This window comes from Lycorma delicatula, chromosome 10 (assembly GCF_047948215.1).
Source record: "Lycorma delicatula isolate Av1 chromosome 10, ASM4794821v1, whole genome shotgun sequence".
Classification (NCBI taxonomy): Eukaryota; Metazoa; Arthropoda; class Insecta; order Hemiptera; family Fulgoridae; genus Lycorma; species Lycorma delicatula.
The window spans coordinates 85,547,786-85,575,663 of record NC_134464.1 but is presented as its reverse complement, the minus strand read 5'-3'; the positions used below and the strand labels follow the sequence as shown (position 1 = coordinate 85,575,663).

The following is a 27,878-nucleotide window of genomic DNA, read 5'->3' as shown; positions in this document are numbered from 1 at the left end:
TAAGAAATGATGCACTCAAAAAAAACGTGCTGTTAGGTTAAAAAATAAAAATAAAAAATTTATTTCATTTTTTTTCAACGCTATATTAAAGTAATAAAATGAGATTATCATTATTCAACAGAAAAGTGATTGGGTGTATAATTAGATCATCCTCGATTTTTTTATGGTTATTATGAAGTAAGTTATATGGCTTCAAACTAATCGGTACAGATACAACATACATTGAATTATAATTAAATTATTTTGATAAATATTAATAACAGTAATTAAGCTATAAAACATCTTCAAAAAAGAATACAATTAAAAAAAAGATCAAGTTTTTATATCTTTAAAAGAATTGTTTGTTAGGTTTATCTATTTATACTTTTACATAATTTTTTTCTCATCTTGCACTCTTTACAATATACATACTTCAACAATACAATAGACATGTAACTGAATTCAATAGTAAGATGTACATGCAAATTGTAGACCAGTTGAGATCTAGTAAGAGTAAAATAGTTTATCATTTGTTATTTTATTTATTTATTTTTTTGTTATATATTTGCTACTTCTTTAGTTTCATTATTATAATATACATTATTTTGTTGTTCAGCTGTTGCTCTTCTGTGTTGAATTTCTCTATAATGGCTGAACACAACCAGTAAAAAATAGATTGTAACTGCTGAAAAATAAAACAAACAAAAACTACATTGTAATTTTTTTTTAACACTCTTAAGGTTTTTAATGATTACACATTGCTAGGAATAGTTGTACATATAATTATTCATTATAATAATAATAATAATTATTATTATACATTTGAATATTTAATTAAAAATATATTTATTTTTATACCAAGAAATAAAGATTTAAATATTTTTATAAGTAAAACATTACTGGACGAAATGTTTTTTTATTAATCAAACGGATAAAGATAGTGAGAAGTATACATATGTAAGAGAAACTTCTTATAAGCTGACAGTAATAAAATATGAATTTGGTTTTATAAAGATACAAGTAGGCTGTATAAGGTCGAATGAAATAGAGCAAATAGTAAATTTAAAAGAATCTTAAGTTTTATTTATGCCTTTCAGAATTTGTAAAATCAGCATTAAAACCTACCCTCTTTTTGTGACAACAAAATAAATTGAAAGAGACAATCATTTCTGTATGTATATTGCATTCTTAATACATATTATCGAATGTGATGTGTATCAAGCTAAAAAAAAATTGTTGTACCATCAAAACATAATTTTGTTGAATTTTAATATATAAAAAAAAATGTTAAAACTCGTTGAACTATTTAGTATTTCTTAGTGTACCAGATATGTTTTATTATCTGGAATTGAACCAAAGTCATAATTAATAAGTACTTTCTAGGAACATTTTAAAAAAATTATAGTTTTAATTCTTCTTCCTTAAAATCTTTTATCAAAATTCATCCATGTGAATAAATTAATGTCCAGAGCAAGTGGAAGGAACCCTCTTTAGAAATTCCAAAATTTCTTAGGAATATATTATTTAAATTTGATTTGTGTCTCTGAAAACCTTTTGGTTAAAATACTTACTGAACGTATAAATATTTATTTTTTTTACAAAAGGAAACTGGATTTAATTTTTTTTTTTATTTTTACTTTTTTTTTAAACATGAAATAAATATCAAAATTTATTTTGGTTAGAAAAGAGATCAAGCTACTAGTAAATATTTAAATGGATGAATAAGCAGACATTGTTAAATTTTCAATCGTATAAATTGCCTTAAATAAGTTTATTCTTTGTTTAAAATAAACCATTCAAGAATGAACTACATAATAAACAGTAAACAAATAGCCGATTCTATAGTGGAGTGTTAGCTTCTCGGTCTTTCATCGTAGGTCCCGAGTTTGAATCCCGATGAGACATGGCATTTTTCCTGTCATTATATTTCTCATACGGTGCATAATTTAAATTTCCATATTCCTACGTACAAGCTTCGAAAATCAAGATAATGAACACAAATAGAAAATAACAAATCTTATTGAAATCATTTTATTTTAGTTTTGTAACAAACGCAAAGATAACATAAAAATAAACTTAATACAAGAAAAGTAAGGAGAATACAATCAAATGACAAAGTAAATCGATAAAATTAAAATAATTATATCAATCAAAAAATTGACATTCCAATCAATTAACGAACCTTAAAAGCGAAATTAGCCACTAATTCCAACTTTACCAGTCAAAAAAAATTCTTACACAGTTCTGCGCTAGAAAACAGACTTTGTTTCAGATGCCCTCATTATTTCGCAGTAAAACGCAGTGTTTCAGAGTTGAACCATTACGTTACGTTCGAGGCCAACATATTTAAATATATAAAGAAAACCCATTTTAAGTTAACAGTATTTTCCTACTTTTCATACCTCAAAACGTAAAGAAATTGCATTTTCAATCCCTTCCCACCATCGAGCGAAAGTCTTTTTTACTGACCTCGAATATTCTTTTTACTGACTTTTCAAAGAAAAGTCAGTAAAAAGAAAGAATCAATATTATGTATTATTGAACAATAAATTAAATACGAGTATTATAATATACTGAAAAATCTTGTAAGACATCGCATACGAAAAGAAAATAGAGGTCTATTTATCATTAAAAAAATATTGTACTTGAATCGTCAGATTCATAAAACGCCTTCAGTTCACAACCGCCAGTATATATTACCTTTATTTCCCAAATTAACAAATTTCCTTTCATATAGGAGGGGATTGTATAATTTTTATTGTAATTAACAGGTTTGATTAAAGTACAAACAACGTTAGATTCAGAAATTTGTAATTTAAAAATCGTTTTTATATATCTTACTTTTCCATTACAGCAAAAGCTGAATTTACTAATTTTCATTCCATGTGTTTACTATCAACCGAGTGTATATATGTGTGTGTGTGTGTGTGTATGTGTGTTGTGTGTACCAATTTGAATAGCTAATTATTTTTCTATATTTAAAAGTTTTACATGATTTTGTATTTAATATCAGTTACTATTTTTTCCATCAAGGTTACAATTATAAATATTAACTGTTTGTAACAACTACGTAATTCTCTTCTCTTCACATTATTAGCTTGTTGCAGTTATTACACATTACATAATGCTAACCCTCGTATTATTTTTCAGAGTTGAAGACTATATATTTTGATGAGGTAGAGAGAGGATCTTAACTGAGGCAGAACGCTTCCACCATGTCCACATCCATTCTTCTTCTTCTTCATTTCCAGGTAAACTTTTGTGATCTTGACAGTTCCCATTTCTCTTTAGGTTTTTAATAATCTTTTATCACTTCCAATCTCTCTTCAAAGCTAAACCAATAGAGAATTTAACCTCGAAAAAATTTACTACAGCAAATAAATTATTGGAATGTGTTCGGAAAAGTAAGTAGAATAAAAATTCAAAAACGTGGGGATTCATAAGATCCAAGCTATAAATTTGTTACCGGCCTCCGTGGTGCAAGTGGTAGCGTTTCGGCCTTTCATTCGGAGGTCCAGGGTTAGAATCCCGGTTAATCATGGTATTTTCACAGTCGCTACAAATCATTCATCTCATCCTCTGAAGCAATACCTACCGGTAGTCCCGGAAGTTAAACAAAAAATAATAATAAAAGTTATAAATTAGTTAAATTTTCGAAGTATTTTTAATTTCTGATTGCCCGTTAATACGGATCTACTGTGAAAATTTGAAAGTTGTTAATAAAACGCTTATAAAAAAATGTCAAAATATAAAAATATAGCATTCTGTTCTTGAGCTTACTACCTACTCGTTCCGTAAGAGATATCTCTACATCTTATTTAATTGTTTATTTGAAAATTGCATTTTTTAGAAAAAGCGTCTTTTCGTACTTTTGTTAACGCTTAAAACCAATCATTATTAATTCAGTTTTTTCAAATACGAAAATATTTTAATTCTTATTTGTAAGATAAAACATGTAAGGTAAAGTTTAAGATGGCAGAGGTGGTTTTTCAAAAACTTTTAATTTGTCAATGAGTTTTAGGAAGTAAATGTTAGTATACTTCGGAAACAAACAAATGAAAGTGACGCTATAAACAAATTTTTATAAAAAAAATTAACGAAAACAGATATTTTTATCTAGCTTCGTAGATTAATGTAAAATGACGTCATTTATCAATATTTAGCTTTAGATTTGACTGATTTTGCATATTTTTTGCTGTTTGTGGGAAAAAACTTCTTTTTTTGACAAAGTATCTAATTTATGTCAATATTTTTTATTTTTATTTTTAATCTTATGAAAAAATAAATATCACCAGTAGAAAACGAAGACAGTTTTGCATAAAAAGCTCTCGCACGCTTTTTTCTATGAGCAAAATTAAGAAATTATGGATAGATTAATTTATCCAATTAGACCTACTGTATACGAGAAGGTACCAAGTTTCCAATCTGCTTTACCATATCTCGATTTTGGTGCTTATTCTAAAATTCGCTATCGCCCTTAGTTTAGCTCGAAGAAAAAAGTACCCGGAAATTTTTTTATGCAGAATTTCCTCAGCTAATCATTGGTGCTCTTTATTTTTACATGCGATTAATAATAAAGCCCTATTGGCGAAAAACGAAAGATTTTCTCTTAATTTTTTAATAAACAAATTAATAATTTTTCGCTCATATCCGCTGGGCAAACTTTTATTCTACATATGTTCCCGAACTCATCCCAATAATTTATTTGCTGTATTGAATTTTTTCGAGGTTAAGGCCTTTTTGAGTCTCTATTGTCTCAGCTATTTGCACCTTCTATTAATCCTCTTTTGATTGATTTAATCTCATAACCGGGTGTAACATTGAAAAATCTTCGCGCATGCGTCATCATTGCTTGCCAGTATAAATAAAACATGTTGCTCTCACGGTATTTAATATTGCATATACTCAGACCTTTCTTTTTCCTGTTTAGCCGCAGGGAATTACGGTTCAGGTATTACTTCAGAGGATGATATGTATGAGTGTAAATGAAGTGTAGTCTTGTACAGTCTCAGTCTGACCATTCCTGAGATGTGTGATTAATTGAAACCGAACCACCAAAGAACACCTGTATACACGATCTAGTATTCAAATCCGTATAAAAATAACTGACTTTATTAGGACTTGAACGCTGGAACTCTCGACTTCGAAATCAGTTGATTTGGGAAGACGCGTTCACTACGAGACCAACCCGGTTGTTTAAACATATACTCAGTCCGGCAAATACAAACAAAAATATCTTCCCTACCAATCGACATTCAACTCTGAAAAACGAAGTTATACAGGCATCTATGTACAAAAAAATAATTATTCAATAATTAATTGAACAACTTTTTTTTTTTAAATTATAACTTTTAACAAATAAGTTAGTTTATTATTTATACTCATATTCATATTTTATTTTTTGTTTCGATCCTTTATTTTAAGACTGTTTTACTTTTACATTAATTATATTCTATGTACATTTATAATTTATTGAAATGTGTAAGTTTTAACGACTAAACTATGAAAATTGTTACATTTTACCAATATTATGATTATTATTACGCTTAAAAGTTTTATTTAACTAACTTAGATTGTAATAATCGGGTTGTTTAGATTGTAAACTAGGGTAGTTTTGAACTCACTTTGCAATTAATTTATACGTCATATCTTCGCATATAATTTATTACCATTTTGGAAAATGAATTTCAATTAGTTATGATTATAAATTACCTAATATTTTGATAAGCTTAATAAACATTTATAGATATATACGTAGATTTATATTATGTAAATAATATAACAATATACTATGGATTTATAAAATTGTATTTAACTCTATTGCTTAATTTAATGTTATAATGAAAAATAGATAAACCTACCGTAGTTATTCAAGTACCCCCGCCACCGAATAAGCCCCGCACCACGATTTTCCGGGCCGAAAATTATTTTTAAAAAAAATCTAGTATATACCGGTATTTTAATGGGCAAGAGATATGATAAAAAAATTCGTAAATACGAAAATATTCAGAAAGTAAAGCGTTTAATTCGTTCATTTAAATTAGAATATTAATATTACATTAATAATTAATTACAGTAGGTACTAGTTTAATTCAGAATCAGTAGGCCAGTAAAACGAAAAGAAAGTATCATTTTGAAAATTATCATTTCAATACACTGTTTAAAATGGGATTTTATTTTTAATTAATCACTGTCAATGTCTGTAGAAGAGTTACTGGTAGTCTCCACGTCGCTCTGCCAAAGGTGCTCTGCCAACTATCATTAAGCTCATTAGATATTCCTCATTTTTTAAACTTTTCCTTACTAATTCCGTGGAAAAACTTCCTAAGCATCTTTTATCCAAACACAAATCTAGGATAAAAGGATAAATTTGTTATTTAAACGATTCATCACATCATGATAGTAGTGAGAAGGTGCGCCATCATTGAAAAACCACACCTGCAATCTATTTGTAAGTGGAATATCTTCTAAGATTTTCAACAGATTTGTTTACAAAAAATGCAAGTATCGTTCTCCATTGAGCCTTAACGATAAGAAAATAGGGCCTATGAGATTACCACCAAGATCGTACCACACAGTAAACGAAAAAATGCGTTGGAAATGACTTGTAGCAGTCTCATGGGGATTTCCTTCTGCTAAGTATGATTGTTTCGATAATTTACAATGACACTTCATGAAAAAATGGATTTAACAGTAATTAGAATATTACTTAGGAAATCGGAATTATATTCACATTTTCTAATTACCTATCGACATAATTTCATCCGTTTATCAAGATCAGGTGGTAATAACCTTTGTACACATGTTGCAATGAATGGGTGTAACTGTTGCTCCCGTAACGCCGCTCGCCACACACTTGATTGCGAAACATGAAAGCGATGTGACTATGTGACCTCTGGTGCTTTAGGTGGGATAATTTTACCGTATTCAATATTCCTTTTTCAGCTTTGGCACTCTCACAAAACGTTCACGACAAGCATCTAATACTTGTAGTTTAAACATTCTGTTTCTTGAACTCGCCTCTTCAAAGTCTCAAATATTTTACGATCCGATATTCTTCGATCTGGATAATTTTCCCGGTGTTCACGCACAGCAGCAAATACATTTTTATATACTTTATCATAAATTAACAATATATCCGTCAACTCTCCAAATGAAAACAAATTTGTGGTATCATCCTTTATAAACGACTGACAGAACAATAATAGCACAAACACCGCTCAAATCCTAGACACTAAACTTAATTGTTGATCAGCTGAAAAAATTGTTGACCAACGCATGAAAAAATAAAACTTTTTAATATGTTTTAGAAAGATGTCTTTCAAATTTATTTTTATAATTTTTAGCATTTGTACGTAAATTGTTCTGTTTAATATCGTATCATTTTTCCGATCCAGTTTGTGTGTTTTGTTTCTAATTAAAGTTGTCTTTTTAAATTTATGTTTAATTTTAATACGCTTTATTTACATCAATCTTTTCAGAATTAAATTCTCTTCAAAGGTAACTAGAAATTTTTATTTGTTTATTAATAAATTTACAAAAAATATTTTATTCCAAACCTAAAAAATTGTATTTTATAACCCGTTTTTTTAAAACCTAAGTGAGATTGAGGTCTGGAACCACGTTTATTCGATTTCTTAGATCAAAAACCATAAGGAACCACCAAATTTACCCCTCGATTTGTACCTCAAGAATTTTAGTACGGTTTAATTTCACAGAAGAAGCAGAAAGTAGGGCTAAATGTTCCGCTAACCGAAGCTCGCTAACGAACCGTTTTATGATCTAGGTTTACGAGGTGCGACAATAAAGTAATGAGTGATGTGAAAAAAAATGTTGCTTACCGTTTTAGTCATGTTTAGTGTTGTCTCCTTCAAAGTAGTTCCCCTCTGATTGCACATACTTATTCTAGCGCTTCTGCCATTGATGGTAACATTTCTGGAACTCATCTTCTGTAATATCCTCCAAGACCCTCGTCACAGTTTTTTTTTGGCATCTTTTGTTGTTTCAAAATGGTGTTCCTTGACCGCCATTTTGACTCTTGGAAATAGAAAAAAGTCGCACGGAGCGATATCTGGTGAATAAGATGGCTGTGGTAGTATTGTTTTGAGGTTAAAAATTGCTGTACTAACAGAGCAGTATGGGATGGCGCATTATCGTGATGCAAAATCCAATTATCAGCAATTTTGGCACAGACACGAAGAACTCTTTTACGAAGCCTTTCTAAAATTTCTTTGTAGAAATATCGGTTAACTGTTTGTCCAGGAGGCACCCGCTCTTTATGAACAATTCCCTTGGAATCGAAGAACCACACAAGCATGCATTTCACTTTTGACTTTGACATGCGAGCTTTTTTTGGTCTGAGGGATCCCTTTGAGCACCATTACGAACTTTGGCGTTTTGTCTCTGGATCGTATTGAAAAACCAACCTTCATCACCAGTGATAACACGGCTCAACAAATCTGGATTGATTTCCGTTTGCTCTAACAGATCGGCTGCCACATTTTTCCGTGTTTCTCGCTGTTGTTGTGAGATTTTTGGGGACCATTTTTGCACAAATCTTTCTCATACAAAGATCTTCAGTTAATATTAGACGAACCGTTTCTCGATCGATGTTGAGTTCTTCTGCAATCATTTTCACGGATATTTTCAATCAGATCGTACGATTTCACGCACCCTGGTCAAGTTGACATCTGTCCGTGAGGTTGATGGTCGTCCACTACGGTCTTCATCTTCAACATTCGTTCTGCCTTCACTAAAAATTATACGCCACCGAAAAACTTGAGCACTTGACATAACCTCCTCTCCAAAAGGCTTCTGAAGCTTACCATAAGTTGTCGTCGCGTTTTCACCCGATTTAACGCAAAAAGAAATGGCATACCGTTGCGCAATATTTTGCGGTTTCATTTCTGTGACGAGAGACACAAACACGTGTTCACTTATTACAGCACAAATCACGACTGAGCAGTTGCATCAATGTGCCGCTTGGACTAGAAGTAGCTTATAGACCAAGGTCAAAGTTGGTGTGCCTACGCAAGCTGCAGGGTTGCCACATCTTGCAAAGAAAAATCAGTCTCATTACTTTATTGTCGCACCTCGTATATGTACTTTTTTCTTATTATTGACTGTAGAACCATCTCCCGAGAGATTGCCGCGCAATTTTAACCTTATGATGAGTTTTTCTGAACTATGTTTTTACATAAATATTTCTTATTTTTGATTGTAAAATCATTTCCCTAATGATTACTGAGCAATTTCAAATTTCTCTCCACTCTCTTTCTCCCTGTCTCTCACTCTCTCTCTCTCTCTCTCTCTCTCTCTCTCTCTCTCTCTCTCTCTCTCTCTCTCTCTCTCTCTCTCTCTCTCTCTCTCTCTCTCTCTCTCTCTGTGTGTGTGTGTGTGTGTGTGTGTGTGTGTGTGTGTGTGTGTGTGTGTGTGTGTGTGTGTGTGTGTGTGTGTGTGTGTGTGTGTGTGTGTGTGTGTGTATGTGTGTGTGAAAACTTCATAAAAAATACTGCCTAAGCAAATTAAGTGTTGATTACAAAGTTTATTGAGTTCTCGTTTTCTTTTTTTTCATTTAATACTTACAAATATGTGTACAGAGTGAAAATATTTGACTATTTAATGTTCCAACAATTAGTTCACATGCCATTAATAGAAGATAAAATGATTCTATAAGGACCAAAAACAATGATAAAACAAGCCACGGACAAATGTAACTGGCTCGCCCCTGTAAAAATGAAAAAAAAAAATTAACTTAAGTGGTCAAAAATAAAAGATAAATTATAACAATGACATTTAGTGGGTAGTTAAAAAAATGAATTTGTTTACTTTTAAAATATCTAAATCAATTATAATTATAAATATAAATATTCCATCTTAATCATAACAGAACAATTATATAGTTAATCTGATGTAAAACACAAATAATTCCAGGAAGTCGTTTAACCATATTCAAGAACAAGAATTTCATGCCAGGTATTCTATTCCTATAGAGGATTGGCATGTCAGCATGCTAAGACTATCAAATATTAATATGATTATATATATATATATATATATATATATATATATATATATATAATCATATTAATGACAGCTTTGTTCTAGTCAATAAAAATCATTTTTATGAAAGAATGCTATTATTCTAATCCTCTAATATTGAAGAATTCATTCGCTTCTTCATTAAATTCATACATATTTGGTTAATATAATATTTTTAATATATTTACCTTAAGTAAATAATAAAATATTAACATAAAAAAAAGTTGATTAAAATTAAATGTTATTTAAATAATAAAACGGATACTGCAACAGCTGAACACTATTACTATGTTGTGTGTGTTGATATTTGAGACAGTTCCTTCCATATTCGTTTTATGCAAACAAAGACATGAGAGAGGATTTTATTTGATTTATCATTCAGATGCTATTTAAATATAATAAAAGATGAAATATTATTATGCAAATATAAATTGTATATAAAGGTAACAGAAATAAAAAAAGGTATTTGTTTATGTACGATTTATATTCTTGTTTTTTTTTTTTTTTTTTATTTGCATTAAAGTGTACTGTATATTCATCTGTGTATCTAGAGTATTTTATTTTCTGTTGAAATTTTCAAATATTTTTTATAGTACTCTTTTTGCCATGGTGTTTTTTTTAACTATAAATTTATAAATAGTCAAATTTTGACATATTAAAAAGAAATCATGATTTTTATTAGTAAGTCAGTTAATTAAGGAATAAGTCAATTTATTCCTTTATTACTATATTAAAGAAAGTTATATATATAATATATTTCTATTATTATTAAACACCATAATTGTTTTATTCTAAAAAAAACCAAAAACGATTTTACGACATGATACTTCTATATTTTGATCATAATTTCTCTATATTTAAGGCACAGTTAACAAAGATTAAATTAATTATTTAATAATAACTTTTATAATGCATTTTTTTTTACATACTTTAGTTTTCAAATCAATCACGAAAAACAGACATAGAAAACATTCTCTCACGTTGCATGTTGCAATTTTTAATAACCATCATAATTTGAATATACTTGTATTTCATCTAAAGATTATAAAGACCAAAATTTTGGGAATCTTGAAGTATAAAAAATGATCTTAGTAATTTTTTACTAAACATAAATGGTTTTTGAATTTATTTAAAAAAAAAAGTATATTTTACATCATTTCATCCTGTTCCACAAACACTGTAGACAGCACATTCTTTAGGATTCTCCATAACTAGACATTTGAAGCAAATAGCACACAACCCCTAATTATTTTCCTATTGCATCCTTTTACTAGTCTATTTTTATTGTACTACTTTGTTATGTTTGATTTATAATAAATTTAATTTGTAACATCTTAATTACTTAGAAATCCATAATAAAAATTATGTCCTTGTAGAGGGGGTCTTTGATCCTAAATGAGGAACAAATTATTTTTATTGATAAAAAATTAAAAAAAAAGCACATTGAGTTTAGTATAATTTTTACAGTTCCAAGACAATGGTATTTACTCTGAATTTATTACATTAATAATTCAGTATGTCTATGCAAGAAGTTTTTTCCTTTTTCAGATAATGAAATCACGTATGAAATATTTATCTCATATTTAAATATTTATATTTACAAGAAATATTTACTATTCACATCTTGTGCAGTCTTTTTTGAACTGTCTATGGATCTATGATTCCATTTAATCATTTATCTAGTATAGAATCTTACCCACAGGTTGGTTACCCAACAGGTTTCATAAGAAACCTGTTTTTTTATCATTCTCAAAACTAAGAGTGATTGTAAGTTTCCTAATTATATTTATTTTCTTAGTTTTAAAAGTACTGCTTCTCATAGAAAATTAGTGCATCCCACTGTATGTCAAGCTGAACCCAAGTACATTGAACGGTTCAGACAATCTTTCGATACACAACATACAATGTACCAGATGGAGCGACCACTCCCTCTGAGACTGAAATTCAGAAAGGGAATTTTGAAATCTACATCTATCGAGCCCCCTCCATGGTTCCCAAAAAGAGCCCCAACACCTCCTGGACTGGCAAACGTGGGTGACATTAAACCGGCTTTGAACTGAGGTTGCACCAACCAGAGTTAATCATGCTAGATGGTGTCAAATGGAGCCTAACGACTTGAACTGCAAGTGCGGTGAGATTCAGGACTCTGAACATCTTCTAAAGTGCACCCTCTGCCCAACCAAATGCACACTAGAAGATCTGTGGCAAGGAAATGTTTCTGGTGTTTCGGTGGCACAATACTGGTCGCAAAGTTTTTAATGTCTCGTCACTCGGACATGAAAAAGTAAAGTAAAGTAAAGTAAGTGCATCCCACATTTTTGTATTAGGTAGATTTCATAAGAAAGCTACCTATTGTAATGGATGCCATGATTCGACTTCTGGAAAATTTCAACATGTTTTCGCGTTTTACATCCCAAACCACCCTCAGTTCAAAAGTTTATGTATATATATATATTTTACTTTCTTGTGGGCATGATGACTGCCGTAATTTTGCACCAATCACTTTCAAATTCATTCAAAAATATAACAACCCAAAATCTTGATTGAGTTTGTTAAATGGAAAAATAGACCATGGGGATGTATAATAATCATATGGATGTAAAATAGATTCTAAAAAATGAAAGAAAGAAGTCTATTGAAAATGTGGTTTTGGAAGAGTGTAGAAAATTAAATGTACAAAGTGAAAAATAAAAAAGTAATTAAGAAAGTTAACAAGAATATAATTTAATTAGAATAATTTAGAATAGAAAATCTAATTGGAAGTAGAGGGAGAAAAAAGAGGTTTGAAAAGAGTAAATCTTAGAGACAATCTAAAAGTAAAAAAAAGTTATAAGGTCTCAACATTTTAAGTGGGAATGCATCTTCCCAAAGGTAAATAACCATATTATGATGATGACAACAAAAATACTAAAATAGAAAAGAAGTATTATAACGGATTTAACAAGAATATTAATTGACAAAAAAAATAATAAAGTAGTAAATTTTACTTACCTTATGAGTTCCTACGATAAGCAGTAGACTTAAAATTATTTGAACAAAACGTACTGCTAAAACAATCATTTCCAGAGCTAAAAAAAATAAAAATATTAACTAAATATTTTCACTTTTTCTTTCATCATAATAACAAGATTGCATTTGTATCAAAAGTAGAATATTTATCCCTGTTACGGTATACCAGACAAAGTACATTAGACGCAAATTTATTAAACCACTTATAAATTTTTACTTAGATCAATAAATATTTTATTTAAGTAATAGATAATTATATATACTGGGAGGACTAAAAAATCACTACCCTTCCTAAAGGTCATTATTTAAATACAAAACAAAAACAAATTGAATTCATAACTAACACTTTATTGAGCTACATGATTATTTCTTAAATTATTTCTCAAATTATTTTCCATCTTTGTCAATACAATTCTAAAACAACCTGGGATCCTTAAGCATACTTCTTTGCACAGTCGTGTATTGGAATCTATTTCTTCAAAAAATGTTCTAAATAGCATTTTTCAAGTCCTCAATTATTTGTGGTTTTGTAGCGTAGAATTTATTTATAACAGTTCCCAAAACGAAAAAATCCATGGGTGTGAGGTCTGGAGATCTGAGTGGCATTTTTATTGCCCCTCGCCTTCCGATAACTCATCAATATAATTTTTCACAGCTGTTGAATAATAGGGTGGGTTCCATCATGTTGAAAGTAAACTAAATTGAAGTTGTCATTGTTCATTTGTAGCCCTGGAATGGCATAGGTTGCCAACATTTCGAGGTACTTCTCTCCAGTTACTATTCCATCATTGACTGGCCTGTTAATTTGAAAGTTTCCTCATCACTTCAAATCATCTTAGAAAATAACTCATTATCACCTTGTCTAACTTCATTTAACATTGTCTTGCAAAATTGATGTTGTGAGGATCATTTTCCCATAAACCATGTATGAGACAAGGTATGTAATGTTTGAATTTAGCCTTATGTAAAATTCTGCAAACAGAAGTTCTAGAAATATTTTGTTCAAGGATAGCCTATGAATAAACTTTTTAGGGGTTCTGGATAACTGTTTTTAAAACTTTAAGCTTAATTTCAACACTTAATGATGGCCTAACTGAACTAGGGCAGTCTGCTGCAGATGCACTTCTGTCAAAACATTTTCGTAAATTGTAGACAGCCTACCATGTCGGTGGAACAGTGTTGAAATGATTATTCCACTCATTTATTATTAAATGTAACTATCTTTGTACCAAGTTTTTAAAGAAAAAACCTTTTCTTCATTAGTAAACATCTTCACGACTAGTTAGAATCAACAATGTCCAATGAACATAATAACTGCTGTATACAACAGATGTTTGATTGAATAGCAGTGAACTCTGGTGTTTGTGCCAATAACTATTTGGCGAAAACAAAGATAGTAATTTACAATCAATGGGAAGATCACAAACAAGAGAATTTTAATGTTTACAATGGATAGCGACTTCTGGCCCACTCAGTATATTGATCATATTACTGTGAGATATTCTAGGATAACAAAAAGACCTGCTCAAGCATTTATCTAGAATAATCAAGGAAACTGTTAGTAGAAAAAACCTTGATCCAGAGCAGTATCACAAGTAGAAAATTAATGAGCAAAATAGAGGAATTATTTATGAGACATTAATTCATGAAAATAATTATGTAAATTAATAGTGATGGAAGTGTGTTAAGATATTAAATAAATAGAAGTGATGGTTAAAATAACAATTAAAAAAGGAATTAATTGCTAAATATTTTAATAATATTAAAATACACGTTAAACATATATGCAGTAAGTTCAATTAATACAAAAAAATACTCATCAATAGTGTAATATTGTTGCTATAAAAATAATTTTTTTGATTTTATATTTTTTTTAAATCAACAAAAATATCTATTACATTATTAGGTAATTAATTAAAACTATAAAAGACATAAAAAATAAGGTCCTTTCTCACAATCCATGTTTGTTACATAGTGTAAAAGTAGTTTTGACATCTGGTTTAATGTAAGTGAATATTTTTATGTTATATCAGTAAATGATTATTTATCTAAGAACGGCTTATGTTCATGAACCTGTACAAAATAAAGATTTTAATTTATTGAAAAATCAATCTTCATGATTCATATTCAATGAGATCAAACAAAGAACTAACTGATTATCCATTTTTTTTAACATGGAATCTAATTCTTCCTTTTTTAAAAATCGTAAAAATATAATATCACTTTTTACATAAATATTCGTACAAGTATATTTAATAATGATACAAAGTGACTGATACAGACTTTTCAAAGTAAAACAAACATAAATTGATATCCATAATGTACTATTTGTTAATTCTAAAAGAAGATTTACCGACATTCTGTTTATTTGAAAATACCCCATTTTATTTGTTTAAATGAATTCATATGCAAACAAAGCATTTCATAATCACTAAGTTTACCGATCTCCCTGTGAAAGATTTTCAAAGGATTTACCCCTTTATAAAATTATATTACATTTCTATTGTTTATATATTTCTTTGATAAAATTTTATTTGAGTTATCTGCATATAAGTAAATTAACTCTGATAAGATATTCTACTACATTTGTTATAAACCATTTTCAAAAATATTGACAATGGTATGGTTTTATTCTCATAATAACAATAATTAACAATAATAATTATTTTTAATAATAATTAATAATAATAATTTGTATTAATAATAATTCATGTTCCTGTGTAAGGATAAATTAAAATCTGAATTGAAAATGTCAAATGATATATGTCAAGAAAAATACAAATTATTTTACCACATGAATATATAAAATATCAAAGGGTACTTTCTATTAATAAAAACAATATTTGTTACATGTATAGGTATGAAAGACAGAAATATATATTTAGGACAGAAATTAATTAGCAAGTCCATGATAATGCAGATAAATACAAAGGACAAACATTAAAGTAATTTTAAGCTTTCCTATAAACACACAAATTACTGAATACTGAAAATAGAATAATATTATAAATACAGTAGTATTTTCATTTTATCCAGCTGCTGATTTCATTTGATTGTTATTAAAATTTGTTTTTCTTTGCTTCATAAAGAGAGCATATTAAAAAAGTGGTTTCCATTAAAAGTGTTTTTCTTATAAAGCATTGAAAAGTTTTAAAAAATTACTTTTTTATCTTTTTAATTTCTTCCAAAAGAAAACATTTTGTTTTTCATCTTTACTATAAAGAAAAACAGTATTAAAAATTATTGTATTTTTATGTTTATTTACAATAATTTCCAATCTTAAAACAAAAACCATTTTTTCATCTCATTATAAACATAAACATAAAAAAAAATAGTAAAAATATATATATAAAAGTAATATCAAAGAGGTAATATATAAATATATATTAATATTTACAAACTGTCTAAATTTAAAAATTTATTAAATTGCAATAAAAATATTTAAATATTGAACACTCTTCAATTTTTCATAACATGCTTTGCTTTAATACTATGCACAATTAATATTTAAATTTACGTTTACATATTTCACTAGACAAAAATAAATATTTTTCCTAAGTAAGCTGTGCTATGATAATTTAATCTTCAAGTTCCTCTAATAATTAGTACAAACTAATCTTATGTTGCTGAAGTGGAAAAATTTAAATTATTCAAAAAACTTAAAAGTGTTAAATTTGAAATAAAGATTGAATGAAAAACATTTTAAAAGATTCATTTAGATAGAAGTAGAAGGAACTGTTAATATTATAAATTAATAGTAAAGGATTATATGAATTCTATACAAGTCAATGAAAAAGAGATCACTCTGGAAAAAAGAGAAAATTATTTATGAGAGAAAATTAATCGCTTAAAATAACGTTATTAATTAATCGTTTCTTTGTAAACTAATGTAATGCTTTGAGTTTTATCCTAATTTGTGATTTATTGACGATCATCAATTAAGAAAAAGGTAGATTATTAGAAAACATGAAGCTAATTAATTAAGATCCCTTTGCACTGAAATAAAATTGTTTTTTTTTTTCAGTAGTTGTAGTATTTACCCTTCTTGTACTTTTATTTCAATTAAATAGACATTTATTTACCATACATTAATTAAAGTAAAATTTTTTAAATGTTGAAAACATTAAAATTTTATATTATGCATTTCATAACTTTTTTTGTTTTACTTACAAAAATAATATTCATAAAAACGTACAAAATAATCACAATAGAATTAAAGTAAATAAAAAAGTATGGTTATAGGTTAAATAGGATATTAAAGATTTTAGAGTAGTGTGCAGATCAGATATGTATAATAAATTTCTGTTTACATGTTTTATGTGAACCATCAGAGATTTGTAACATGTTCTGTGACAAACAGTTTGTTTTAACAATTTTGACTGATCTGAGAACCATCAGTACAAAATATCAGATTCATTCAATGGCGAAAATTAAAAGATAAATCCTTCCGTATGAAATGCAGCCCATATACTTTTATGAATCTCACTCTGGATTTGATATTGGTTCACAGTGAGTACTTTGTTTTTCATATCTGATTATCCACATTAAAAAAAAAAAATATTCTATTACTTGGGCATATGGTTTTGTGAAAATATTAATAAAATATAAAAATAATGGTGTTAAGTAATAAGAATAGAAAATAATGATAAATGTCTACAAAAAAAAATATATATATATATAAAATTGAACAAATAAATAGAGTCTGCTTATAGTTTGAACATTAACAGAGGTTGCAAAAGTGAAAAGGAAATGAAAACTATATTTCAATTGGTTTAAAAGTGATTTTATCCAAAGAAACTGTCTTTTATGATAATAAAATGATGTTAAACTTGATGAAGTGTCTTGTGAAATGTAATATTTTGTGTATATTTCTGTATAGGTGTGAAACACTGATGTTAAATCCACACCACATGGATTTAGCATGACTTCCAACACTTATGAAGAAATGTTGAAAGATAAGTTGGAAGCATCTGAAATTTGTTCCTAGAGAAAACTGGAAAAAATTAATCAGCGAGACACTATACGGAAAAATCTAAATATAAGCTTGAACATCAAGTTGATTAATGGTGAATGTTTTGTCATTTTGATATTTTTCTTTGTTTTTTTTTTTAATAAATAATTAATTCACTTTATAAACTTAAAGCTTCTTCATAAGGAACAAAATATTTTGTTACATATGAAAAATGTCAAGCTTATCACAATTCAAACCTGAAACTTTCTTTATGAAAGGAAAAGGGAAACCATTCCAATCCAGAAGTAAAGTAATTTCTAATATTATTGAATACTTTAGAATGAATATATATGAAAATTATTCCTCCTAATGAAACAAATTTAATAAAGGAATTTGTGCATTCTTTTTCTATAAGGACTGAAAATTTTCCAACTGAAAAATTATCCCAACTTAAAAGGAAACTAGAAAGTGAGATGCATCAATTTTATTTTTTTAAGTTACAACTGTACTGTGGCAGAGAGGTAGTGTGTAATAGAGGTAGTGTTTATAGTAACGTCCAGCGGACCGACGATTTTAGGTCATTATAACTGATAGTCACAATAACCTGTGTTTAGGTAGCTTAGTGATACTACTTTAATATGCCATCTAAACGGGTATTGTTATACAGTAATAATAATAATAACCCAGGGGGGATCCTGTCCCCCTACTGAGCGCGTCCTCAAGGTGGCGGTTAGAGGAAGGCCCTGTAGATATACAGGGTAGGTGGTGTTCTTCAAAGGCCCACCCGCGGACCATAACAGCTACTTTAAATCCAACGCGTCTGTTCCAGATTGGGCGGCGTCTGTTTTCCATGTTAGGGACGGCCGTTTCTAGAGGTGTCGGAGCCCGCAGGAGCTTATCCTGTTACCCATTTGTTTTGAAAATTAATGGAGTACAACGATGTGAATAAATACCGGGGCGGTAGGGTGTTGCGGGCTGACACCCTTCGGAGCCGTCGTGATGTTCAGTCTGCGGTGACGAGTGCTGGAGCAAGTGGCGACACCTCACTTAATGGTACCACAAGGCCTGGAACGTCTTCTGTGGCTTCTGTTGTGGCTGAAGTTCAGTCACCCAGTGCTGTAGATTCCCGGGGTATTTTAAGAACACTTAACATTATACACGAAAAATTTTCGACGTATGGATGAGCCAGACAGTTGTCAACGATCTTTAATTCACGGTCCCATTTTCGTATCCAAGACGAAGATATATCACTTGTCATCCAAGCTTTCTTGTTACTTTCGTACATAATAGGAAGCGATTTAATTTTTTTTAAATATCGGGGGTTTAGCACTTTTTCCTATAACCAGAATTTTTTTTTCAATTCCAGAAATATTTGTAGCATTTAGTATAGTTAGTCTTTCTTTTGATAATTTTCCACCAGAACTCGTTTTGCCTTTAAACTGAAGGGTTCTTTCTGGCGTCAGTTTAAAAAAATACGGATTTATCAGCTTTACAAATTTTTTCGTCCGAATAGTCCTTTTTTAATTTTTACCAAATTAAAATGGTTTCTAGCTATTTTTCTGGCACCGGCTGGAGCTGCTACGGCCTTTTCACTTATTCTCCCCGACACAATATCGTGACGCTGACGGAACCGTTGTATCCAAGCTGAAGTTATTTCAACTGATTTAACGAATTTTTCAGAAAAACTTTTCCCCTTAGCTTGCAATAGGAATATTACTAGCCCTCTGGTATTTATACAATTTTAATAGTGCTTGATCTACATCATTATGTTGACTAGCCCGTAATTTTTTTGATTTCATAGAATTGTTTCAAAACTTTATTATTCTTTTTCACGGTTCTTCCACATCGATATTGTCAAATTACCTACGCCTAATTCTTGGGCAATGAATTTCCTTATTAGTTTTGCCAATCTGTAACCGCCAGATAATGTGCGCCTTTTCCTCTATCATGAATATTTTTCGCGAAGTCATAATTAAATCACTAATGAATGAATTACACAGGATACGTAAATAAAATACTGGAAAAGTATTTTAAAAAGTACATGATATGATACGCTCACGGCAAAAGATGAACAACAACTGAATGTGTGCTTCTTCAGTTTACAATAATCTGGTTCAGGAAGAAGATATAAAAACAAGAACTATAATACATATGAACTATATAGTATATTATAACTATAGTATATATATAAGGAAAAAGGAATTGTGACTCATTTTAACCGTCAAAATATTTCTGTCTGTAATGTAGATATACTACGTTACTGATGAGTCACTTCGGTCCGACATTATAAGCGATAAATGTCGCATTGCAGTAGGGAAAATAAGTCGATAAATAATCGATATATCACTACAAATGATGTCTTTATAAACAATGTACAAACTATGATTATGTATAGCAGCATACCAAACCAACCAAGAGACAAGTTTTTGGTCATTACATCCGATGTCACTATAAACGATACTTACTGTACTAAAAAATTTCCATTCTTATATTACGAAGTACAAGCTTCTATGGTGAATTAATTCATCAAGACAAAGAGAAATTATTAATCTTTCATTTAAAAAACTGAATTATTACAGTCAACTGCAACCATATCAGAAGTTAAGGACTGTGTAATAACAGAAGCAAATCCTGGAAGCCAATTTCCATGTATTTAAAAACAAGTTTTTTTTTCTTTATTGAATGCCGGAATCAAACAGTGACTGTATATCTATGTGAAAGATTGAAAAATAAAGGATTTACTTCAATCTAAATTTCAACAATATTGTTTCTTAGGTTATGTATTCCTCGTGTTATTTTTTTATTGGATTCTGATTTACATGTCCTAATCATATTGAGCCATTTGGATAACACAGCTACATGTTTACTGTTACATTAGTTCTAGATCATTTTGATAAACTACCACAATCAACATCAATTAGAGATAGCTCCACTGTGGACTTATAGTTTTCCTTCATTCTTTATTTTATAAGTATTATATTTAAGTAGCCTGGGTTTTATTTGTGGCACCTATTGGAAACCGGCAGGATAACCACTTCTATACTGGAACTCAATAGAGTAGTAAAACTTTGTGCCGATGGAATTGTTCAAGGACTTTAATTCCTATTTCAGGATGGCATACAAAGCCAAACCAATGACCAAGGTGCTTACTGCATAAAGCCAGCTGGCTTTCAATTAGCCTCCTATTTTAATTCCTAAACTACCTATTCTACTCTGTCATGTAGCTATTAAGGATGCACTTATCTTTGGATCTGAATTTAATAATGGTGCACAAATATTCATGACATACTTATTTATTAAGTACTTTAAGTTTTATTTTTTAATTGTTGTTATAATATTTTAAATCCAAACAGATAATTTTCATTGGTGGAAGTTGTTTTACAAAATTTGTTTCTTATTTATTGAGTTATCATACATTCAAATTTATATACATTCAAAAAACTTAGAATAAAAATTATATAGTTATGATTCTATTAATGTCATGACAGCATTATTTAATTAATACTTACCAATGTCAAGTACATGAGCTTGTTTTAGATGCTGCAATGTATTTAGTGATACAATTGTTATGCAGGATACTATAATTGCTGCAATCTGGAAAAAAATAATTATTTAAAATTTTATGTATTATTATACAGTTAATTGCTGATTAGTTATATTTTTATCATTCATTAAAAAATGGGGGGAGGTTAACAACAAAGGAATGGAGTACATGTTGGACAAATGAAGTTTTGATATCAATGGTAGACAAAATAAGAAGAGATAGAGTTAGGTTGGAAGAAGTAAGATTCTTTGATGTAAGAGATGTAATGGAAGAAAGGTGACCAATAAACAGATTATAAATAAATTGGAGAGATACTATTAAGGAGTAAATTGAGAGAAGAGATGTCTCATGAGGGATGGTGAATATGCAGTAGCAGTAGGAAGAAGAAGATGACAAGGCTTACTAACAACTAAACCCAGTAAATTAAACTTACAGTTATCTGAAGAGGAACTGTGATATACATGTACATATTAATAATGATGTCAAACAAAATATGGACAAATCCGTGATTCACTACCGTGTATCCAGATTCCAAACTCTGTTAAATAAATAATAGAACCAAATAAAAATAAGTTTCTATTACATAGTAAGGACATCTTTCTTTCTTTTTCTGTTTTTCTCTGAAACCAACATAAGGTATTATTTCAGAGGATAAATGAGGATGATATGTATGAATGTAAATGAAGTGTAGTCTTGTACAGTCTCAGGTCAACCATTCCTAGATCATGGATACCGGTGTTCTTTGGTGGTTGGGTTTCAATTAACCACACATCTTAGGAATGGTCGACCTGAGATTGTACGTAAAACACTACACTTCATTTACATTCATACATATCATCCTCATCCATCCTCTGAAGTATTACCTTACGGTGGTTCCAGAGGGTAAACAGAAAAAAGGGATAGGTTAACCATTCCTGAGATGTGTGGTTAATTGAAACCCAACCAACAAAAAAAACCAGTATCCACAATCTAATATTCAAATCCGTATAAAAGTAACTGTCTTAACTAGGATTTGAACCTTAGAACTGTTGGCTTCAAAATCAGCTGATTTGCATAGACTTGTTCACCGCTGGACCAACTTGGTGGATTATACATATAAGCAAGAACAGAGCTACACAAAATATGAAAAAAAAACATTTTTGAATATCGCTATTAAAAGATTGAAATTTATGAAAAATACTTGAGAATAATCTCAGAATAACTTTCTACAGTCAGTTTTTAATTATATTGTGAATATTTTAAAAGTATTTCTATAATTACTTTTAAATTAAATTAAAAGAATTATATTTAAAGAATTTAAAAGAAATATAATTAATGTAAAAGAAACTGTAAATTAAAATAAAAGAAAATACTTTACAAGGTAAAATCCTTCAGTTATATGTGATTAAAATGGTCTAATTCAGATTATACAAAATTAATCAAATTTGCATAATGTTAGTTTCATGGAAAAAGTTCTAAGAGCAGTCAGTCATTAATGCAAAACTAATCAATACTAAAAAAAAATTTTTTTATTAACTTAGAATTCTTAAAATATGTCGCTGCATAAAAATGTGTTAATTCAAGTTACCAATATAACAAACTAGTTCGCTTGTATATTTAACAAAAGAATTTCAGGAATGTCTAAACTGAATCTAATTGGACCATATAAAGTTAAATTTGGTATTCAGCCAAATTACTTATTTCACATCATTTGATATTGCAGTCCTTGAATTAAAAAAAGAAAAAAATGTTGAATTCAGCTTTTTTCACAAGTACAAGAAGATATAGTTAAAACTGAAAAAAGTTTTAAATGCTAGGAATTATATTACAGGATTCAAACTTTGTTAATTTGGTAATAAGATGTGAAGAGAATAAAAAGTAATTTTTAAAATTTCATCAAAAAGTATCAAGTAAACTCTCGGTACTGATAATTGATTTTTGTTAATTAACCATTAAAGAATGAAGTAATGAAATGTTATACTACCATTTTCAGCAGAGTAATTATAATTACATTGTAGTTTCTTTTTTTTTATGTAAAACTGAAAAAGGTCATTAGGACAGATGCACTTGACCCAGTTATTTTCTTCTCCAACTAGAACTTGATAAGTATTTTTTCTTTTATATTATCTTGGAATTCATCTGTATTTTAATGATTATAATGATGGTAATACATTCATATATCACACACACACACCCCCAACACACACACACACACACACACACACACACACACACACACACATACACGCACGCACGCACACGCGCACACACACTGTTTTTAAACAGATATGTAAATATCTTTTAATGAAGATCTCTATTGAAAGTTTATGAAGATATATTTTTCAGATCTAATTCATAGTGGGGAACGAAAGGAAATACGAAAGTTATTTTTTTTTCAAGGTCCGATCGGTCACGAAATTAAAACCACAGTGAAAATAAAACATTTTTTATTTGTAACAAGTACTAACATAGTTACGCTACTTCTCTAGATAGTCGCCACTCCGATTTAGTTATTTGTCGTAGCGTGGTACCAACTTTCCAATACTCCCGTCATAGAACGGAGCCGCCTGTGTTTTCATCCATGTTTCTACGGTGATCTGCAGCTCGATGTCTGTGCCAAAATGTTGTCCTCCTAGCCACCGTTTCATGTGAGCAAAGAGGTGAAAATCGGATGGAGCTAAGTCTGGGCATATGGTGGTTGATCAAACACTTCCCAAGGAAAACGCTGCAGGAGCTTCTTTGTTACAGCTTTGGTGTGCAACCGAGCATTATCATGGAGAAAGACAATGCCTGATGACAACATTCCTCTCCGCTTATTCTTAATTGCCCTTCGTAAACGTTGAAGAGTCAAGCAATATAAGGTTGCAGTGATAATCGTGCCACGTTCCATGAATTCCACCAAGAGAACTCCATTCCGGTTCCAGAACACAGTAGCCATACATTTTCTGTTGGAGAAGGTTCGCTTGATCTTCTTTGGTTTACTGGGAGAATGAGAATGCATCCACTGTTTGGATTGTTGTTTTGTTTCTTCAGTTTCGAAATGGACCCATGTCTCGTTCCCTGTGACAATTTTGTTCAAAAAATCTTCTACTTCATTGTGGTAGCGCCGGAGAAACGTTAGGGAGGCGTCCATTCTCATTGTTTTGTGACGGTCGGACAGCATCTTGGGAACCCATCTGGCACACAGTTGTGCGGTTCTGAAGTCTCTCACTCACAATGGTGTTGAGAGCTGACCTTCAAATTTCAGGAAACGAATCACTCAATACCGATATTTTTTTGAACTGACGATTTTCCCGAATTGCCTCATCCACTCGCTCAACGAGATCATCGGTTGACACTCGCTTCCTTCCCTGACCGCCTGCATCATGAACATCTGCGCGTCCTGCTTTAAAGTTCCTGCACCATTGTCACACTTTGCTATCACTCGTTGAAGTTTCACCGTACACATTACTTATTCGTCGATGAATTTCAACCGCATTACACCCCTCAGCCTGAAGAAATCGAATTACCGCACGCACTTCACAGTTGGTGGGAGATGCTATTGTTGTAGACATTTTTACGTGCTAGCTGCGTGTTCAGAACTAAACGAAATGACGCGGCGTGATTGAAGGCCACACTAGAGACGCTGCGCAACACATATGCGCAAACGTTCATCCGATTTTTCCACGGGTTTTTATTTCGCGACCGATCGGACCTTGAAAAAAAATAACCCTCGTATATAGGATAATTAAAGACGTCCGGTTGACAATTTCGTATAGAGTATCATTTTTTAAATATTTATTTAAACATTTAAACAGTTATATATATATATATATATATATATAGCCTATGACACTCCCGGTAACGTAAGGATTCTAATTTAAAAATCGGTTCAGTCGCTCAGCTGCTACGGTGGAAGAGAAATACATACGTACACCCTAAACATATTACACTTCTTTTAGGACAGTCGTGTAAAAGTATCAAAAGATGGAAACTTTTATTGTAAAAAAGCCGACCTCGCGTAACTTTGCGGGTTAATCAGAGCTGACTACCGACGTCTTTGCCTTCGATAGAATGGTACTCAAGAGGAAAATTAGGTAGAAAATTTAAGATATAAGCGATGAATAATGTAAAGAAGAGAGTTCTACAATTTAAGAAACATTTTGATGTACGGGATTTACGGTAACCGTATCGCTCACCTTAAAATCCCTGTCTCCACGTCTTACAAAAATTATCCATATTCAGAAGTCATGATACAAAATTTCATAAAATCGGTTAATCCAATTTAACGAAATTAAGTAAAGCGATAACTTAATAAAAAATGTAGGCATGTTATAACGCATATCTGAATTAAATAGCCCGAATTCATTTCTAAAGTTAAATATTAACCCGACAGAACGAACCGTGAAATTAATACAGGAGTGATATTTTCAATACGTAAAATACGATTTTGCTCCTACCTCTAAGATCAACCACCATAAAATAATGCAGACATCCCGGTTGTAGGACTTTCCTGGAACACGCCTTTAGCCGCGTGACGGCTAAAATTGTGTGTTGTTTCTGATGCACGGCTTACACTCACATACACGTACAACTTAATTTAAAATATATGTCAGTTTATTTAAATATAATATTTTTTCGTTTCTTTAATTCAACGGTTCTGAAAAAAGCTCGCGTGCATACCAATAAATTCGCGCGAGTGTGACGGTACAAAAGGCGACTATCGGCACTAACTAAACTAATGTAACTTCACAACTTACATAGAACAAATTTCGTCTGTACGGTCGGCAGACCGGTGTAGCTTCGATGCTTAACGCATCAGGTACTGAATCGACCGATCGGTCGAGTTCGAGCCAGGGCTAATCTAGTTTATTACACTGTAAATATTTTTCTTTTATTTAATACTAACGTTCCACTGTGATGTCACAACATAGCAGACGATTACAACAGCAGTTTTTATGAAGGGGTGCGAATTTGCAAAACAGTTTTTTTTAATATTGTTTCCTTTTAATCGTTAACAAATGCGCCTAAGAAAAATATGACCTTAATTGGGTGAAATCTCGAGATACGGTGGGTGACATTGATCTACAGCCTCGCCACCTCTACCTTTTAAGTTAAACATTTAATGGCATCAATGCCCCCCCCCCCCCCCAAACATAGAAATAATCTGACCAAGTTAGAAAAATCGGTGCAGTAGTTCTGCAAATATAAGATTATTTAGAAGCATAGAATTCCCATCCGGTGTTTTTGGTTGTTTCTTTTCAAAACTTTAAGCTCAGGTGAAAACCGCATATATGCTCAATTTGGACCGATTGTAATATATTCCCTTCTAGAACAAGAGCTCTGCTATAGTGCTATCTGAACGGGAAAGTAAAATATCACGCCTAATAATGTGACACTAAATTATGTGAAAATGTTTACCTACTCTTTATGCAAAATTCTGAGTTATAAGACCCATAACTCCTAGATCTTCCTGCACCTTGACCGAAATTAAATGACATCAATGCCCCGTATACAGAAATCAAGTGGTAAATTTGATCCAAATAAAGTTCTTTCAGTGTGGAAATATTAAGTAAATAACAGGTCAACACACATGCATATAAACTTTCCTTCGAACGTATATTTTTTTAGAATTTTTTATTAGAGATGGTTACGACAAATTAAAATCTTAAAACATTCTGGCGTGCAAAATTTGAGCGTATTAGCATATTTCTGAATAAATATACAATCGTGGATGTAAAATCCGAGTTCAATTTATTTTTCCAAAAATAATTATTTTTCGTATTAATATTTGTAAAAAAAATAACGATAAATATTTACCAACCGATCGGGATCAGTCAGTCCCTTGGATATTTTTTAAACGGCATCGTTTTGAATAAAGGTCTAAGACCAAAGGAACATAAAAATTCATTAAAAAAATCATTTTTTTTATTTTAATTACATATTTTTTTTGGATATTAACATTTAATATAATATTCTGTATATAGAACGTATTTTTTATTTTTCTTCTTAAATTTCGAATTCAACCTACATACATTTCCTTTTCACTTCCTTGTACTAAGTAAAGGAAGTATTGTGATCGCGAAAAATGTCGGTTTTTTTCAGATTTCACCGGAAATATCCATTTTGGCTAGTTTCGACGTGACGTCTGTACATAGGTGCGTATTGTCGCATAACTAAAAAATGATTCTCGGTAAGATGTTGAAATTTTTTTCATTTAGGCTATTTCATTTAGGCTGTTGTACGTATTTTCATTGGATCCACAGTTATAGCCAAATGAAATTTTATTTAATAATATATTTGAGTCATACTATTGGAAGGCACATCGGTTCGAATAAAAATTCATGTCGTTTTTTTTTTCAATTTTTTGAAGAGCATTAGAAAGGAGAAGTCTTT

General features: G+C 30.3%; 1 protein-coding gene across 1 annotated transcript in view; it reads right to left on the bottom strand.

The window, feature by feature from the left end:
• Positions 1 to 361: 361 nt before the first annotated feature.
• LOC142331568 (uncharacterized) overlaps positions 362 to 27,878 on the bottom strand; it is a 52,402-nt gene continuing 24,885 nt past the window's right edge. Inside the window, exons 3-6 of the mRNA XM_075377565.1 lie at positions 21,490 to 21,574; positions 13,012 to 13,088; positions 9,565 to 9,706; positions 362 to 664 (exon numbers count right to left, since the gene is read on the bottom strand). Coding sequence (XP_075233680.1) covers positions 537 to 664; positions 9,565 to 9,706; positions 13,012 to 13,088; positions 21,490 to 21,574 — 432 coding nt within the window. The 3' untranslated portion in view covers positions 362 to 536. The remainder of the gene's footprint in view (positions 665 to 9,564; positions 9,707 to 13,011; positions 13,089 to 21,489; positions 21,575 to 27,878) is intronic.